Raw genomic sequence first — 17,217 nt, 5'->3', positions numbered from 1 at the left:
GAAATGATGTAATTTATGGAAAAAATGCATTCAACATAAAGTGTTCAATATTATATCATACGTTGATTTAGGCAAATCGGATTTTATGGTCCGTCTTTCATACTTCGAATTCCGGATTTTGCTGACCATGTTGCACCGACCTACGTCACAGGGTACACAATCCTCAAGATGCGAACACCTCCTTTTTTTTCTCTGTGCGATTTTCCTGATGACACCCATTTCCTGATATCTTCCGGCATTTACTGACGGTAGAAACCCTGTTTTAGTTTTATTAAGTTTCAAGAACTGCATAATAGCGTAATGTTCATCTTAAAATTCAGCCATTGCAAAAGGTTCCAAAAAACACAGGAGGCGAAATTTATGCTGCCCACTTCAAATAAGTGAGACGGGGGGCATAGAAGCGTTCTCTAGCGTCAATATTTTACTTACTAGTCAGGAGATGACTTTTTCACACCCTGTTTACGAAATCGCGCCACTGCAATCCTATTACCCGTGCGAAGACCTCCAACGGTCTAATGTTGAACACCCCACGTAAAAAAGCTCACAAAATTGACTTTATTTGCTCCGTCTGGTAATAGGAAAATAATTATAAAAAATCGTATGATGTACAACAAAATTTATTCAAATTTAAATTAAAATGTTTATTTTCATTCATAACAAAATAGACAACCCACGATGAGGTGACCAAATAACAATTTTAAAAAAAACACACACAAATGGTACATTAACGAAGAATAAAAAAAATTAACAGATAAATACAAGAATCTTCAGTCTAAATGAATAAATCAATTTTCGGTCCGAGCGGAAATCTAAGACCTTTTTTATTGCAAAACTCTGTTGATAGAAATCATGGGTTCGAATCATAGGCGTTTCAAAGTTTTGGCAACACAAAAAATTTAAAGATTACAAAATTTCTTGACTATTCTTCAACTTTTGACTGTTGAATTAAATTTATTGTAAGGTTTCTACATTGTCCCTAGATTTTCTGATGAGCTTCACCCTGTATCATTATTAAACAATGTACGTGCATTTTAACTCCATAACTCCAAAAGTATCCCTCTCGCTCAAGGGGTTCAGGAATTTCAAGATGCAGGGTTCCATAAGGAATTGGGAGAGGGTATCAATTTTTCCGACACAATTCGATCTAAAATCAAAACGCAATTCCGTCGATTACACGAACATAGGTTGATAACATGGTTAATAATTAGCGTGACCATGCCTATCACTCAATAAATATTTCCTTCATGATTTGAGTGCGTTTTCTTTTGGCCCCGACGATTTCCGCTTAAGTGCCGCAGCGAGAAAATCGTAACCGGGTACTAAAAAGCGGGATGCGGACTTGACGCGATATTCCAACATTACGGAGGGGAAGAAGAGCAAACTCGAAAATCGGTTGACGAAGAAAGCGCGTCTGGTAGAAATTTCGAGTGTGGTGGATTCGGAATCCGAAACGGAAAGAGAAAAATCGCGGAGCCGGTCCGAAACTCCGGAAATACCGACACAAGCTCTTCTGGAAGACGAGATCCAACTCCAGAAGGACAAAAAAATCGCGACTAAAAAGATAACAATGGAGCAACGGCAGAAAAAATTTGACAAACATCCAATTGCGGAGATGATTCACGACCTTATAGCATTTACAGAGACGGGGCTCGCTCCTCTTCCCCGAGTGATGGAGCGAGTGCAAGTAGGTAGCAAATATATGTCTTAGCACACCTGCATCTTGCACTGTGCTCATCGTGAGCACAAACTGCATCATGCACTTTGTGCTTATAATGAGCACAAACTGCATCTCCCACGTTGTGCTTATAATGAGCACAAACTGCATCTTGCACTTTGTGCTTATAATGAGCACAAACTGCATCTTGCACTGTGTGCTCATCGTGAGCACAAACTGCATCCTGCACTTTGTGCTTATAATAAGCACAAAATGCATCCGTGCTAATGACGAGCACAGCTTCTCACGGTAATCACACGTTTACTGATACGAAACAACATATGTCTTAATATTTTACTCGAAAACCGCAGTTCACAACTATTATTCAGAAGCCGTAACACACTCCAGGAAGGGGCCCGCCAGGGCCCCTTGCTCTGTGACGTCTCAATCTACGCAAGGACACGCATGCGATAATTTTGAACAACAAGTTGCCTAATGTCTAGCCCAATACCGCAATTTACATCTATCCACCGAGCCTGTACTACGATCCAGCAGAGCGTCTCTTGCTTTGTTGCGTCTTAACTTATGCTACTATTTCCTCTGTGCCGGAGTGATGAATAATTACAGGGTCCACTGCGTGAGCCGTCCTTAGGCCTCACTGACCTCACGAACGCGCCCAATTCCCCCGTGCAGTTAGACCCTTACTTGCCAAATGTTGCAAGACGTCTCAATCTACGCAAGGACACCCATGCGAACAACTATATTTAGAAGCCGTAGGACACTCCAGCAAGGGGCCCGCTAGGGCCCCTTGCTTTGTGTCGTCACAATCTGCTCAAGGATACGTGTGCTGTAATGTTAAACAATAAGTTTCCTAATTTTTAGCCCAATAATGCATTGTGTCAGATTGAGAAGATAGCACCCTTACAAAGTACACCACACTCCAGCAAGCCGGGCCCTCGTGGGCCCGGCTTGCTTTGTGTCGTATCAGACTATGTTACTCTCAGAAATTCGTAATGACTGATTCCTTCTTGTCCATCCCAGATTGTGTAGAAGAATTCCTCATTTTTTTTCGTTAGAAATACCATCCAAACAGACACTGAAATTCATATTTAAACTTGACATCATAGCCAATTCATGACCATGCTACGCCCCACTGCCTGCGTTTGCGTGACTACCCTCGGGGCCCCCCCTAGCTTTGTATCGTTTTCAGTCCATTTTATATCAAATCCTAGATTGTGCAGAAACTACTCGTTTTTCTGATGCAACCATACAAGGTTCACGTTGTCAAAAAAAAAATTTGCTTCATTTTGTGCAATAACTACAACCTCGAACACACTATAACAAGGAGTGGGCCGAGTTTCCGCGGAGAAAATTACAAAAAATATTTCAATATGTAAACACAAAACATAATATTGTGCAATACGTACTCTTCTATGACAGGAGAAACGAAAATTTGTAACCTTCTACTGTATCATTCCCCTCTGCCTCCCGAAAAAAATCACACCAAGTCGAATAAGTAAACACTTCCATCATACTGCGCAATATTCTCCCTCCAGTATCCATGTTCCCCACACTCGCCGTAGAGCCCACCTTATAAATGACGCCGCGCTCCCGCTAGCCTACACTTGTGTCAGCCTAACGGTCCTCGCCTTCCCTTGTGTCAAGTGCGGAAAAAAATTAAGAAGTTTTATTTTCTTACCGTTTGTGTCCGGTGCAGGATTCTTCAGCCGATACTCTCCTCGTCAGTTTTGGGAACAATTCCTTTTTTCATCATCATCTTCTGCCTTTTATTACTCAGGTGAGTCCTTTCAATTTTACACCGAAAAAAACAATTGATTCTGTCCATTTTACACGTCTCCTGAAACTTTACTATTTTACTTAATTTTTTTCATTTTTTAATCACTCAGTTTTGAACTTAAATGTTGAAACCGAAATATACTTCCCCTTCTGCGAAAAAACAAATTTTCTAAAAAAAACTCTGCGTAACTACGAAACTAATTTTTTTCAAATTGATTGATTCGATACGATTCATTTTACTTTACTGTATTTTTTTTCTTTCTTAAAACGAACAAATGCTTACAATTAGTTTAATCCGATTCGGTATCAGAAGATAATGTTATAACTTCGATTTCCTCGTCTTCTTCGTCATCAACAGGACTGCTTCGATTTATTCTAAAATAAAAATAAAAAAATATTTTATTGTTACAGACGTTCATTTTGCGGATATTCAGAGGAACAAATCTTGCGAACATTCTAACCAGTATCAACCGGCGCAGTCTTTTTCTACCCAGAAGCAATTTTAAAAAGTGAGTCATGTCCACTTTACGTTTTTGGTGTGCTATATGTCGTGCCCACTTTCCTAAAGGTCGTCACGAGTTATCCACCACTCACATAAGAAATGTTTTCAAGACGGAAGAAACTATTCGCAAGGTTGATTCCGCTGCAAATAATAAACTTAGAAGCTATTATATTAAAAATCTCGTTGTTACCCTGTTAGATTTAGAACACTATTTACAAAATACGAAAGAAACTCTGAAAAATATAATGTCCCTATGCCTACTGGAATTGGACAACATTAAATTCAACATCCTCGTTTACCTTGAATTCGAGAAACCGGAGGAGCCTGACCAAACACAAATCGTCCTTTATAAAACCAAAAACGTTCCTGTTTTCCACGAAACTAACTTAAACCACCTTCTGGATGATGCTTTTACGAGTGTGATGGAGGAGCACGAAGAGTTTGTCATGAAAGGATCCGGCTGGGTTCTGAAGCTTATAATGGGCACCGAGTTGAGAATAAATTTTTATCGACCTCTCTCCAAAGGTTCTACTTATATACCGCTACCGATTAATTCAAAACATATTGTAAATGTAAAGAATTCCGATGATAAATGTTTCATGTATGCAATGCTCGGAAAAAAATTACCAATCGGTACTAAAAATAAGAATAGGCCTTTCCAATACAACCAATATCTTGAAAATTATGATTTTTCTTGTCTCGAATTTCCCGTCAAGTTGAAGGATATTTCAAAATTCGAGAAGGTGAATAATTTGAGCGTTTCCGTGTATGGATTATCGGGACATTATCAACAAAAAGTGAAAAAGCCGAAAATCAATGTACGCGATGATTCGATGACAGACGAGAGAGACCTTGACGACGACGACGACGACGACGACGACGACGAAGACGACGTTGACGACGATGAGGAAGATGGACAGCAATATGATGTTAATGAGAAAGGCGTTCAAGATCCTGTCGAATCGATACAGAAACCTGCTTCCAACAAAAGAAAGAAACCGCTCCTTTATCCTTTGAAAGTTCCAGATATTATCAAGGAAGACCACACAGACCTTTTATTTTTCACGAATGGAGAAACATCACATTATTGTTGGATTACGAACCTTGAAGCAGTGGTTCGTAGACAATTATCGACTTTTACCAGGAAGATGTTCATGTGCAGACGTTGTTTCTCTCGCTACAAATGTAACGAGCAGTTACAGCAGCACATGGAATTATGTCTTCAATTTAAGCCGGCAAAACCCAACATAATGTTCGGTAAAGGTCAACTTGAGCAATTCGAAAATCTACGGTATGCAATGCCACATCAATATGTGGTATACGCAGATTTCGAATGCTACCTACGCAACATCGACCCAGATCCTGAACGACCTAATAACCACAACTATCAGAAACATGTGCCGATGTCATATGCATACATGTTAAAATCTTCAGATCCCACCTATAATATGAACAAGCCCAAATTATACCGCGGTCCATCACCTCATATTCACTTTATCGAAGAGATGATCAGTATTGCCAGCGACCTTTCGGGAGATCATAATTTTGGCGAAGAAATCAGGATGACAGAAGAGAATATAAGGGCTCACCGGAACGCTACCCATTGTGCGATGTGCGGCCTTCAGTTTGATGAAGTCCTACGGAAATGTCGAGATCACAACCATCAGTATGTTTCACCAGACCAACCTAATTACCGTCAAGCTTTATGCGGAGTTTGCAATTTGAGATATTCTCATCCCAAGAGCCTGATTGTCGTTTGTCACAATTGGGGTAAATACGACGCTCACCCGATGGTGCGAGCAGTTAGCGGCTGTACCTATCGAGTCTCTATCATCCCGTCAACGATGGAGACTTATATAAGTATGAGTATTTGGGTAGAAAATCGCTTCCGCATAGTTTTCATCGATAGCATTCGTCATTTACCCTCTTCTCTGGACAATTTAGTTTCATCTGTTCCTGAAACTTCTCTTGTCCATGCTCGAAGACTGTGCACCAACGACGACCAGTTCAACCTCGTCAAAAAGAAAGGTGTTTATTGCTATGATTACATATCCGATGCGAAAAAATTAGCCGACACGGTTCCCCCACCGAAAGAAGCCTTTTACAATCGCTTGCAAAATACCCATATTTCCGACGCTGATTATGAAAGGTTCTGCACCACCTGGACTGCGTTCGGATTCAAAAATCTCGGAGAGTACGCTGATTTCTATCTCAAACTAGACGTTTGCCTTTTGGCGGATGTGATGCAAGAATTCCGAGGTTTTTGCATGAACAATTACGGCCTCGATTGTATAAATTACTTGACACTGCCGGCTTTTTCCTACGATGCTTTTCTGAAGATGTCTCGTGTTCAAATAGAGCTATTCACCGACATTGACATGATACAGTTTATTAGTGCTTCCATACGTGGTGGCATTTCACAATGCTCATTACGACACGCAATTGCAGACAATCCGTTGGTGACAGGTGAGGAAAACAGAACTCCCTTCACCGAGCCGTCAACGTATATTCAATATCTAGATGTGACCGCCCTTTATGCTTACACAATGTGCAAGTATCTACCATACGGTGGTTATCATTGGATAAGCCCATTCCAGATCAATTATCTTTTCGAGAAAGAAGACGGAGAACATCGAATCATGAAAGTGCCGGACGACTGCAACTTTGGCTACATCCTGCAGGTGGATTTGAAGTATCCACAGCACCTTCACGACTACCATTCCGATCTTCCTTTCTGCCCGGAAAAGAAAATTCCGCCATCTCCATCATCCAAAAATCCCAAACTTCTGTTGACCCTCCAAGACAAGAAAAAATACGTCATTCATTACGTTGCTCTTAAGCAGGCCATTTCACACGGACTTGTCTTGGAGAAAATACACAGGGGGATTTTACTTCAAACAAAAACCTTTCCTGAGACCTTTCATCGAACTGAACGCCAATTTAAGAAAACAGGCCACCAATAAATTCCACCAAGACCTCCTGAAGCTGATTTCCAACGCTTGTTATGGAAAATTTTTGGAAAACCCCATGAAAAGACAGCGGATCGTACTCGGTACTCATGAAAAACAGATCATTCGATATATCTCCCGAGCAGACTTCATCGATCGCACTATCTTCGATGAAGAGCTGGTCGGTATCCGCTTAAAGACCACCAATATTACGTTCGATAAACCAATGATAGTCGGGTTTTCAGTGCTTGAACTAAGCAAAACCCATATGTACGATTTTTATTACAATAAATTACTTTCCCGCTACCCGAGGAATCGTGTATCCATTCTTTATATTGATACGGACTCGTTCATTCTTGCCATCAAGACTGAAGACCGGTACCGAGATATGATCCGTGATCGAAACCTCTACGACACGTCCAATTTTCCAAAAAACCACTTCCTGTACAGTACGGACAACTTGAAGGTAATGGGGACGTTCAAGGACGAGACTGCTGGCGATCCAATTACAGAGTTCGTCGGTCTTCGCTCAAAACTTTATTCCTACCTCACTTTGAGCTTAGCCGAGGAAAAGCGCTGTAAGGGGATCCAACGAGCCGTCGTTCGAGACACACTCAAGTTTGACCACTTTAAACACACTCTGTTTTACAATGACACCGTATCAAGAATGACCCGCGGGATTCATAGTACCTTACACAATATATATTCGTATGAAAGCAAGAAGGTCGCTCTTTCGAGCAAGGACGATAAACGGAAAATCTTACAAGGGAACGTCGTCTCTATACCCTGGGGCCACTATGCAATACAACAACACGGGGATCAAATGAGAAGAGTAACAGCAGAGATAGAGGAAAGGCCGAAGACCAGCTCTCTCTCCTGTCACGAAGCCATCAACGACGACGACGCCGAGCCGTCTCCTCTTCACTTGAGCGTAGCAACCCAAGAAGTGGAAGCGAAAAAACTGCCACTGAAGAAAAGGAAGAGAAATCGCGAAAACTCTAGGAAAGACGTCGCCACAAACGATGACGATTCTCGACAAGTCAAAAAGGACAAAACTGCACAATCTCAACATGTTGCCCATTGTAGCAGCGACCTTCGATTTTATTAGAATCATGTGTAAGTATTTTCTTTCGTTAAATAGCCAATACCAAGCTGTGATATTAGTTCATGTACATTATGTTTAGATATCCCCCCCCCCCTTTCAAGCCAGAACAAGCAGACGACAAACTAAAGTCCAATGTTTCATTATTTTCTGTTACAGTTACAAGCCGAGATTTTTCCGTCTTATACTCATTCTCTCTCAATAGGATGGAACGATTCAACCGTATAAGACCCCGTATACCGCCTCCTCCTTTGCCAAACGATGGCGTAATAAACCTAAATGAGTTAGTTGTAGGACAGAGGTACCCGTTACTCCGTGTGAGACTTGAGATGTGGAAAAATATACCCGATCCCCAAAAAATACTAATTTTAGACGTTCATGGTCGACAAGGAAAACTACACGTCCCTAACTACGAACTGATTTGGCGTAATTACTTAACTCCTACTCTGATCGATTTTGTAAATGGGTCTCACGTTCCACTTTACGATATTGTCCTCGTAGATACCGCCGAAAATTTGGTCTTGGAGCTTGTTTCAAGGACCTCAATTTACCTCCCCGATTAATACCATTCATTGTACATATATTTGTTCCAGATCATGGAAGCATTTAATAAAGTGCCTGTAAAGCCGGTCTACGAACAAATAAGGGCAACCGAGCTGGAGGTTGGGCGTCGGTACCCACTAGAGAAGTTGGAAAAAACCTGCACCCGTTACGGCAATGCACTTCTCGCCTTCATATTCATCGACGGTGAGCCGAAGAAGATCTTCCTCCCGAAAATATACGCCGACAATTTGCCCGACCAAGCCATCAATGACGTCAACGAAAATGGGAATTTTGACCTTGTACTAGCGGAGCACGTTTTTCCAAGCTTCCGCTTTGAAATCCTGCCCAAGGTTCCAGCTCAGGTAGTTCCCCCTCATCCTCCCTATCAAAAGTAAAACAAAGCGATGATAGTGATGTCAGACGACTCGACACCTCCCACTTTAATTCAATTGCGCAACAGACTGCAATAAAAACGAAGTTGAACATTGATGTCCCCCCTTGTGTAGTTACAGATGCTGTTTTGAAGGACAAACGAAACAAAGAAAAACCTGTCGAGAACGCACAATCCTTTTTTATCCGAACGGAGATCATTCGAGGTCAAGAGTTTACCGTTGATTGACGTAAGACATGGGCTGCTTCCTCCACGTGCGCGGCTTTAACCTCACCAAAGGTTTCGTCTTCAAAGAGGTAGCCGTCGTCGCTTGCGACGGGGGCAACGTACAAGTATGGATCTTCCGCCCGCCGTACCCTTTTCAGTGCCTCTCCCGCCAGGATCGTAATAGCGTGACTCGCAGTGACGTTGCAAACGAGCGGCAACGTCTCCATGCCGAGGCTACTACGGCTATGGAAAACGCTCAACGCCTCATGGAACGGGCCGCAAATTTTGAGGCTCTTTTTCCTGAAAAGCGTCAACATCGGCCGCGTCTCCGCTTAATCAACAGCGACCCCCCCGCCCCTAATCAAAAGACCGATTTCCAACATTTAACCTTGTTGGCGGCTAAATTCGCCCAAAATATATCCGCCCCATTGCCTCCCGTGCCAAGGGCCGACATAACCGCGTCAGTTTCCACGGAGATTTTTGACGTCCAGGCTCCGATCTCAAGGCTGGCCCGCCTCCTTGAACGATCGGATCCTGGTGCCGGCCCTAGTCGCGTCGCGCAATCTTCAACCCCCGCCGCCCCCCCGTCCCCTCTAAACGTGCTTCGTCTTGAACGATCGGATCCCGGTGCCGGCCCTAGTCGCGTCGCGCAATCTTCAACCCCCGCGGCCCCCCCGTCCCCCCTAAACGTGCTTCGTCTTGAACGATCGGATCCCGGTGCCGGCCCTAGTCGCGTCGCGCAATCTTCAACCCCCGCCGCCCCCCCGTCCCCTCTAAACGTGCTTCGTCAAACGGGCCCCCCCACATCCAGTGCGTTGCCTATCGTTCCTCCTCCCGCGCCTCCACGCGTCACCGTTCCGACTCGCCCCTCCGTTAGCCGCGGCAAACCATCGTGGGCCACCGATTTCAAGTTGCTCATATCACCAGTAGTCCGCATATCACCAGTAGTCCGCATATCCTCAGTGGACCAATCCATGTTAGTATAATTATTTCTTATTTATTTCAACACAAATTTTACCTATTTATGCTAAAGTATTATCTTGATAATTTTCTATTCTCGATGGGCAACAGACTGCAAGCTCCTCGATTATTTTCATTGAAATATATGCTAATGAATCGATTTTGAATTCGTTGTTGACTACTCTGTGAAAAATCGATTTTTTTTTCATGTGTTTGAATGGGAAAGAGTGGATCTTCGATTATTCTCATTGGAATTCATGCTAATAACCGATTTTTGACTTGTTTGTTGGCAACCTTCTGAATATCGATTCTTTCCATGCGTTGCAATGGGAAAATACCAACATTCTATTATTCCCATTTAAACTTATGCTTATACATCGATTTTTTAAGTTGTTTCTTGTCAAGTCTCTGAAAAAATCGATTTTCTTCATGCGTTTTGAAAGGGCAAGAATCGAAACTCCATTATTTTCATCGAAATTGGTGCTGATAATCGATTTTTTGACTTGTTTGTTGTCAGTTTCCCCAAAAACCATCATTTTCATGCGTTTTAACGGGGAAATACCAACATTCTATTATTCCCATTTAATCTTATGCTTATACATCGATTTTTTAAGTTGTTTGTCTTGTGTTAACCTGTACGCTAAACACCATTACTTTAGTGCGAGATTGGCTCGTCAACTATGAACATTCATCGTCAAGCGACGTACCTGCTACCAAAGACATTTTCGATTCTATGTGGGAGTAAAGTGAATTCTTAATGTTGCCAACGTGTTGTTAACTGTATTGAACAAACATGTAAGTTTTTTGTTTTTTGAAGTTAATGTCGTGTGAAATAAAAAGATTTGACGGGCTCTACGTTCAAGTGCCTCCACCACACGCTAACCAAAGCGTCTGACGTTACCTGTACGCTGAACACCGTTACTTTAGTGCGAGATTGGCTGGTCAACTATGAACATTCATCGTCAAGCGACGTACCTGCTACCAAAGACTTTTTCGATTCTATGTGGGAGTAAAGTGAATTCTTAATGTTGCCAACGTGTTGTTAACTGTATTGAACAAACATGTAAGTTTTTTGTACTTAATGGCGTGTGAAATAAAAAGATTTGACGGGCTCTACGTTCAAGTGCCTCCACCACACGCTAACCAAAGCGTCTGACGTTACCTGTACGCTGAACACCGTTACTTTAGTGCGAGATTGGCTGGTCAACTATGAACATTCATCGTCAAGCGACGTACCTGCTACCAAAGACTTTTTCGATTCTATGCGGGAGTAAAGTGAGTTCTTAATGTTGCCAACGTGTTGTTAACTGTATTGAACAAACATGTAAGTTTTTTGTTTTGTACTTAATGTCGTGTGAAATAAAAAGATTTGACGGGCTCTACGTTCAAGTGCCTCCACCACACGCTAACCAAAGCGTCTGACGTTACCTGTACGCTGAACACCGTTACTTTAGTGCGAGATTGGCTGGTCAACTATGAACATTCATCGTCAAGCGACGTACCTGCTACCAAAGACTTTTTCGATTCTATGTGGGAGTAAAGTGAATTCTTAATGTTGCCAACGTGTTGTTAACTGTATTGAACAAACATGTAAGTTTTTTGTTTTTTGTACTTAATGGCGTGTGAAAAAAAAAATAATTATTTTACTCTATAACTTTTTCTCATAAAGATGAACGGAGGGATGATTGGAGAATAATATCCATTCAAATTGATGATTTTCATAGTTTTTCTAACAATTTTACTTAAGAAATTTCATATTATTCATTTATCATTCAAGTCTGATTTTAGACACGATGTCCCTCTGCGGTGGACACGCTTCACACAGAAAGAAATCAGTACCAATCGGTGAACCCCGCCCGCCCCATTAACCCGCACCCGAGGAAAACTCAATGTTTTGTATTGGAATTTTGTACGTAATTCTGTTTCTAAACTTGTCCGGTATCCTGACAGGTTTTGAGAACAAGTACCGCTCGGACTGCTTTTTTAAATCGAAATCCGATGGATCGTTTGACGTCGACATCAGTCCTGTTAACCAAGATGGTTAAATTCAAGCGCAAGTATGAAAACCCTGCAAAGCAAATTTTTTTTTTTTTTTTTTTTTTTTTTTTTTTTTCTACTTCAAGTAGCCCGCAAGGGCTGATCCCACGCTTTAAGTCCCAAGTGGCACTCCCAAGTGGCACTCCTATATTCAACAAAGGAGGCACTATAGTTAGTATCGTTACTTCATCTGATGGTAAAGGCAATTATGTTCTAATGAACAAATCCAACGTAAAATGGTCCAATGTCATGAACACCATCCCGCACCAGGAAGGTATTGCTGGTGTTGACGTGGCGTATCCTTATTACTGTTTAGGAGTTAGAAAGAATACTAATTTCTCACGTGAAGAAGTTTCCCACGTCACGTTGGGATCAAAAGACGGACCTATTGCTTATATTGGGAAAAGGAAACTAGTAAAATGGTTTCATGATGGGGAGTTGGTGCAGAGAAATGCACAAACCTTTGTAACCGATTTGCCTCTCACTTTAGGTTGCCCTATTTACGTTGACGGCAAGTCTAAAAAATTCCCTAAATTACGTTTCATAAAATTCTCAAAATTTCTCAAGGACATTGAAGATAAGGAGGAGCAATATAATTTGATTAAATCTTATCACACTGGCCCTAATAACCATCGCGGTATCAATGAAACTGAAATCTTTCATTCTCAAAACTGTTACTGGCCAAATTTGAAAAATTCTATTAAAGAATTCATAAATAATTGCGATTTCTGCAATATTACAAAATATGACAGAAACCCAATTAAATTGAAATACAGTAAGTTGGCTTTCTTTTGGCCCCGACGATTTCCGCTTAAGTGCCGCAGCGAGAAAATCGTAACCGGGTACTAAAAAGCGGGATGCGGACTTGACGCGATATTCCAACATTACGGAGGGGAAGAAGAGCAAACTCGAAAATCGGATGACGAAGAAAGTGCGTGTGGTAGAAATTTCGAGTGCAATGGATTCGGAATCCGAAACGGAAAGAGAAAAATCGCGGAGCCGGTCCGAAATACCGACACAAGCCCTTCTGGAAGACGAGATCCAACTCCAGAAGGACAAAAAAATCGCGAACAAAAAGATAACAATGGAGCAACGGCAGAAAAAATTTGACAAACATCCAATTGCGGAATGATTCAAGACCTTATAGCATTTACACAGACGGGGCTCGCTCCTCTTCCCCGAGTGATAGAGCGAGTACAAGCTCTGTTTCCTTCCGAGGAGGAACACTTATTTGTAGAAGAGCTCTCGGAATCTAACTCAAAGCGTCTTGCTGCAGAACTCGCTATGGACAACGAGCGGCAACGTCTCCATCATGGCGAGGCTACTAAGGCTTTGGAACAAGCTCAACGCCTCATGGAACAGGCTGCAAATTTTGAGGCTCTTTTCCCTGAAAAGCGTGATCACCGACCGCGTCTCCGTTTAATTAACAGTGCCCCCCCCCCCCCCCCCCGTCCCCAATCAAAAGACCGACTTTCAGAAGTTAAGCATGTTGGCCGCTAAATTCGTCCAGTGGTTCGCAGTCAATTGTCAACTAGTACCAGGAAGACCTTCATATGTATACGTTATTTCTCTCGCTACAGATTTAACGAACAGTTACAGCAGCACATGAAACTGTATCTTAAATTTAAACCTGCAAAGCCAAACATAATGTTCGGTCAACTTGAGCAATTTGAAAACTTAAAATATGCAATGCCACATCAATTTATTATATACGCAGATTTTGAATGCTACCTGCGTAACATTGATCGAGATCCTGAACGACCTCACAACATCGACATTTGTGTCTGCGTTGAATGTAAATTTTTATCTTATGTTTCTAACAGGATGCCTTGCTTTGACTACCGACAACACGGATGTGAGGGTCTCGCCATGAGAGGCGTGAATAAAGTTTCTCAACTTTTGCTTTGAAATGTTTTTTCCCCCTTTTTTTCATTTTTTTGGTCACTGTTAACTGTAGTTTGGTCCTTTTCCAGATAAATAACCAGTTGTCTTCGGTAGGTCTTGGCAATCTTAAAAAATTGTTAAATCTTCTTTAAATGCCGAAAGCGCATAAAATTCGTCGATATGGGGTATGACTCGCGAGTAAAGCTATAATAATAAGAAATAGTATAACAAAAATTTAAAAATACACACAAGAAATGTAGACGAAACTGACAGAGTAAATTATCAAAACCAAATGGATTCAGAGCTTGCTGTTAAAAACTTAAACCAAATACGTGTCAGTGATATCCCACAATCCATTCTCCACTTTTATATTTTTACTTACCTTATTGTTATTATTAAGTTACTATGGATAAGTTTATTATTGAAAAATGCCCAGCATTAGAACCTGATGACGATGATGTTTTCGTCCCTATTGATTGGGAAAAAGCAAAACGTGAATATGCTGACTTTTTACTTGAGGAAAGAATCGAGGATCATAGGAAATTCCTAGCTCTTCAAAATTCTTTTCAAAAACCTAAAGAGGAACTTTTAGTCGATGAAGAAATTACATTTTTTCACCCTAAACTTGCTTCCTCAGAACTTTGAGAACTAAATATGTTTCGTTCCAAACCCAACACCATTATCTCTCTCGTTTGGCATACACATCACTCTGATGGACGTTTTGGCGCTTGCATCGACACATATAAATGTAAATTCTGTTTGGAAACAGCCCACGCTACGTTCGTTATGAGAACTTTACCAAAATGGCTGACTTTTCATGAAAAATACGATTTTCCAATCGCCCACAAAGACCCTCAACGATGTTATACTTGATACTAGCGATATTGCTTAATGATTCTCGATGCCTATCCCTATAAGGAGGATAATTACTCTCACCCCTCCTTCCCCTTTCTAGGCAAACGAAAAAATATCACATTCTCTGATTTCGATTATGAATCTAGTTAGATATATTTTGTAAATAGTTATTTAGTTGTTATTCCATTATTATAATATGTTTCAGAACGGCTTCTACGGTCATCGCTTTTAATGGCATGAATAATATTTCAGAAAATCCAGGACTCTTATCCCTCGAATTGGGACCTGCCCAACAACGAGATACTTTCCATACCTTTGTACACTACTATAACATTTCCCTTTTACGTAAAGAACTTACTCTTATTCAAAATTCTTATCCAAATTTTCCGGAAATCCGAGATTTCTCTAGAAAATCAAGTGCAACAGGGTTTCAGGATACTGGACCGCAAGGCAAAGGAACTGGACAGTCTGGAGGGATGCGAGAGGAAAATTACCAAAGTGCAACAGGACAAGGGAGCCAAAGGAACCACAAAGGCGAACAGATCTTAAACATGATCATGTCATCAACCGTCACACCACTGGCCCGTTTTTTCGATTCTCACCTGTGGCTGGAGAGTCACTACCGATGGATGCCTAACGATCAGGAGTCATTGCGCCAGGCGCTCAAACTCGCGCAGTACCAAATAAGTAAGATGTCTATCATACAGATATTCAACCATGTCAATAAAATAGACACGGATAGGCTTTTATTTGCTTCAGATACTCCGTCTGAGTATTATTTTGGGATAATAAATCTTTCGAAGTTTGTTTAGAGCTGTTAGTGTGGCAAATGGGATATGAGAATATAAAATCTTTTTTGCAGGATATATTTGACGTTTTAGAAAAGGTGCGCCCCGAGTGCAACACTTTGTTCATCCAAACGTGGTCTGCCGCTTCACATTCCTGCAGAATCATTCCTTAATTTCGAGTCTTCAACTCATTTTACAGCCTTTTACGGTTCTTTGATTTGTATTGTCCTGTTAACCTTCTTCATCAGCGACTATTTATGTTATGCCAGGCGGAAGTACTCGCGTGTGCCGCTTCATGAACGATCTGTTTCATTCATTAGCAGACCGATACCTACTACTACTATCAAGCCGACGGAAAACATTGTTATCTCCTGTCCGACTTCTCAGCCTCCACAGCCGCCACAACCAGCTCAATCACCACATTCTGATTATTCAATCTTGTTGGCGTTATATCGTCTTTTGGAGTCTGTCCCCGCACCGCTCACTCCACCTCCGTTACTACCGCTAGTGGAACTTGCTCGCCTGACCCGGCCTACCAGTGAATGACCCGTCGTATTCATTGACTCAGCGATACTACATTACTACAGCGCTACCGCTGTCCCTTATCTATAATTGTTTTCAAATTACTCAAGCTTTCTTCTTTACCTTGTATTACTTCTTAATTGTATTACTTCTTAAGTCCTTTTCCAAGACTGAAGGTAAATTGTCATTCCCCTTCTCAACTTATTCCTCCTTTAACTTGCATTCACCTTTTTCTTGTTTAAAAATTTATGGTGAATCTTTTCGAAATTATTTTCAATTTTTTTTCTCCCCCATAAATTTTCTCTTACGGCGGAGGAGTTATAAAATGATGATTCTCATTTTATTTGGTGACGCTTGACACTGACCTTATCACAAGGCGATTGCCAAGGCGTAGTCCACCGCATGTGTCTCTTTTTGTCAACGTCGCGTTTCGCTCTGGTCCCCTATAAATTGGGACTGCGACTCTCGTCTATTGGTGATAGCTTCCCCAACTTCAGTCTTGGCTAGTGTTACCCAGTCCTTGCGATTGTTTAGAATAAACCTATTCTACATTTATTCGAGTTGGTCATTCCAGTCTACCCTCCCAGGTAGTCTCGTCTATCATTAGTCATACAGCTACTATAAAGCAAGCATTTTGGCAATCCGAGGGGTCGTGAGTAAAAAAATTGCTGAATTTTAATGTAAAGCAAGAAGTCTAAAATTTAATTAAAATCTAATGTTAATGACCCAAAGAGCCAATAAGGTGTTAAAAACTTTTGGAAAAGTGAGTTCAATTCCAGCAGTCCTCACCAAAATATGTTGATAGTGTTAAAAGTGATCAGATCTCTTTAGACTAGAACAGCGTACACTGTGATTTGTCGATCAAAAAAACATTGACTGAGTTGCGTTTCCATTTTTCAATTAAATTGTGTCAGAGAAATTGATACTCTTCTTTGAGCAAGATAGGAGAGATTTGGAAAGCCTGAAAATTTTTTACAGAGATGGAAGTGTTTTAAAACCTACACTTGTGAAGATTTTTAAATCTGTG

The 17,217-nt window shown here is 41.3% G+C and overlaps 1 protein-coding gene and 1 long non-coding RNA gene across 2 annotated transcripts; both read left to right on the top strand.

Moving 5' to 3' along the window:
• Positions 1–3,323: 3,323 nt before the first annotated feature.
• Positions 3,324–6,916, top strand: LOC140225255 (uncharacterized). Its single transcript, XM_072303512.1, has 2 exons — positions 3,324–3,452; positions 3,863–6,916. Exon 2 carries the CDS (start codon positions 3,968–3,970, stop codon positions 6,914–6,916), a length of 2,949 nt encoding a protein of 982 aa, XP_072159613.1. The 5' UTR covers positions 3,324–3,452; positions 3,863–3,967.
• On the top strand, positions 3,446–8,829 carry LOC140225246 (uncharacterized). Its single transcript, XR_011900391.1, has 2 exons — positions 3,446–3,960; positions 8,597–8,829. It is a non-coding gene; the product is annotated as an uncharacterized lncRNA (long non-coding RNA).
• Positions 8,830–17,217: the final 8,388 nt, after the last annotated feature.

This window comes from Bemisia tabaci, chromosome 8 (assembly GCF_918797505.1).
Source record: "Bemisia tabaci chromosome 8, PGI_BMITA_v3".
Lineage (NCBI taxonomy): Eukaryota > Metazoa > Arthropoda > Insecta > Hemiptera > Aleyrodidae > Bemisia > Bemisia tabaci.
This window is presented reverse-complemented; position numbering and strand designations above follow the sequence as displayed.

Bases quoted from the DNA above. Each gene is read 5' to 3' on its own strand.
- LOC140225255 (XM_072303512.1), top strand. From the start codon at position 3,968: ATGTCCACTTTACGTTTTTGGTGTGCTATATGTCGTGCCCACTTTCCT.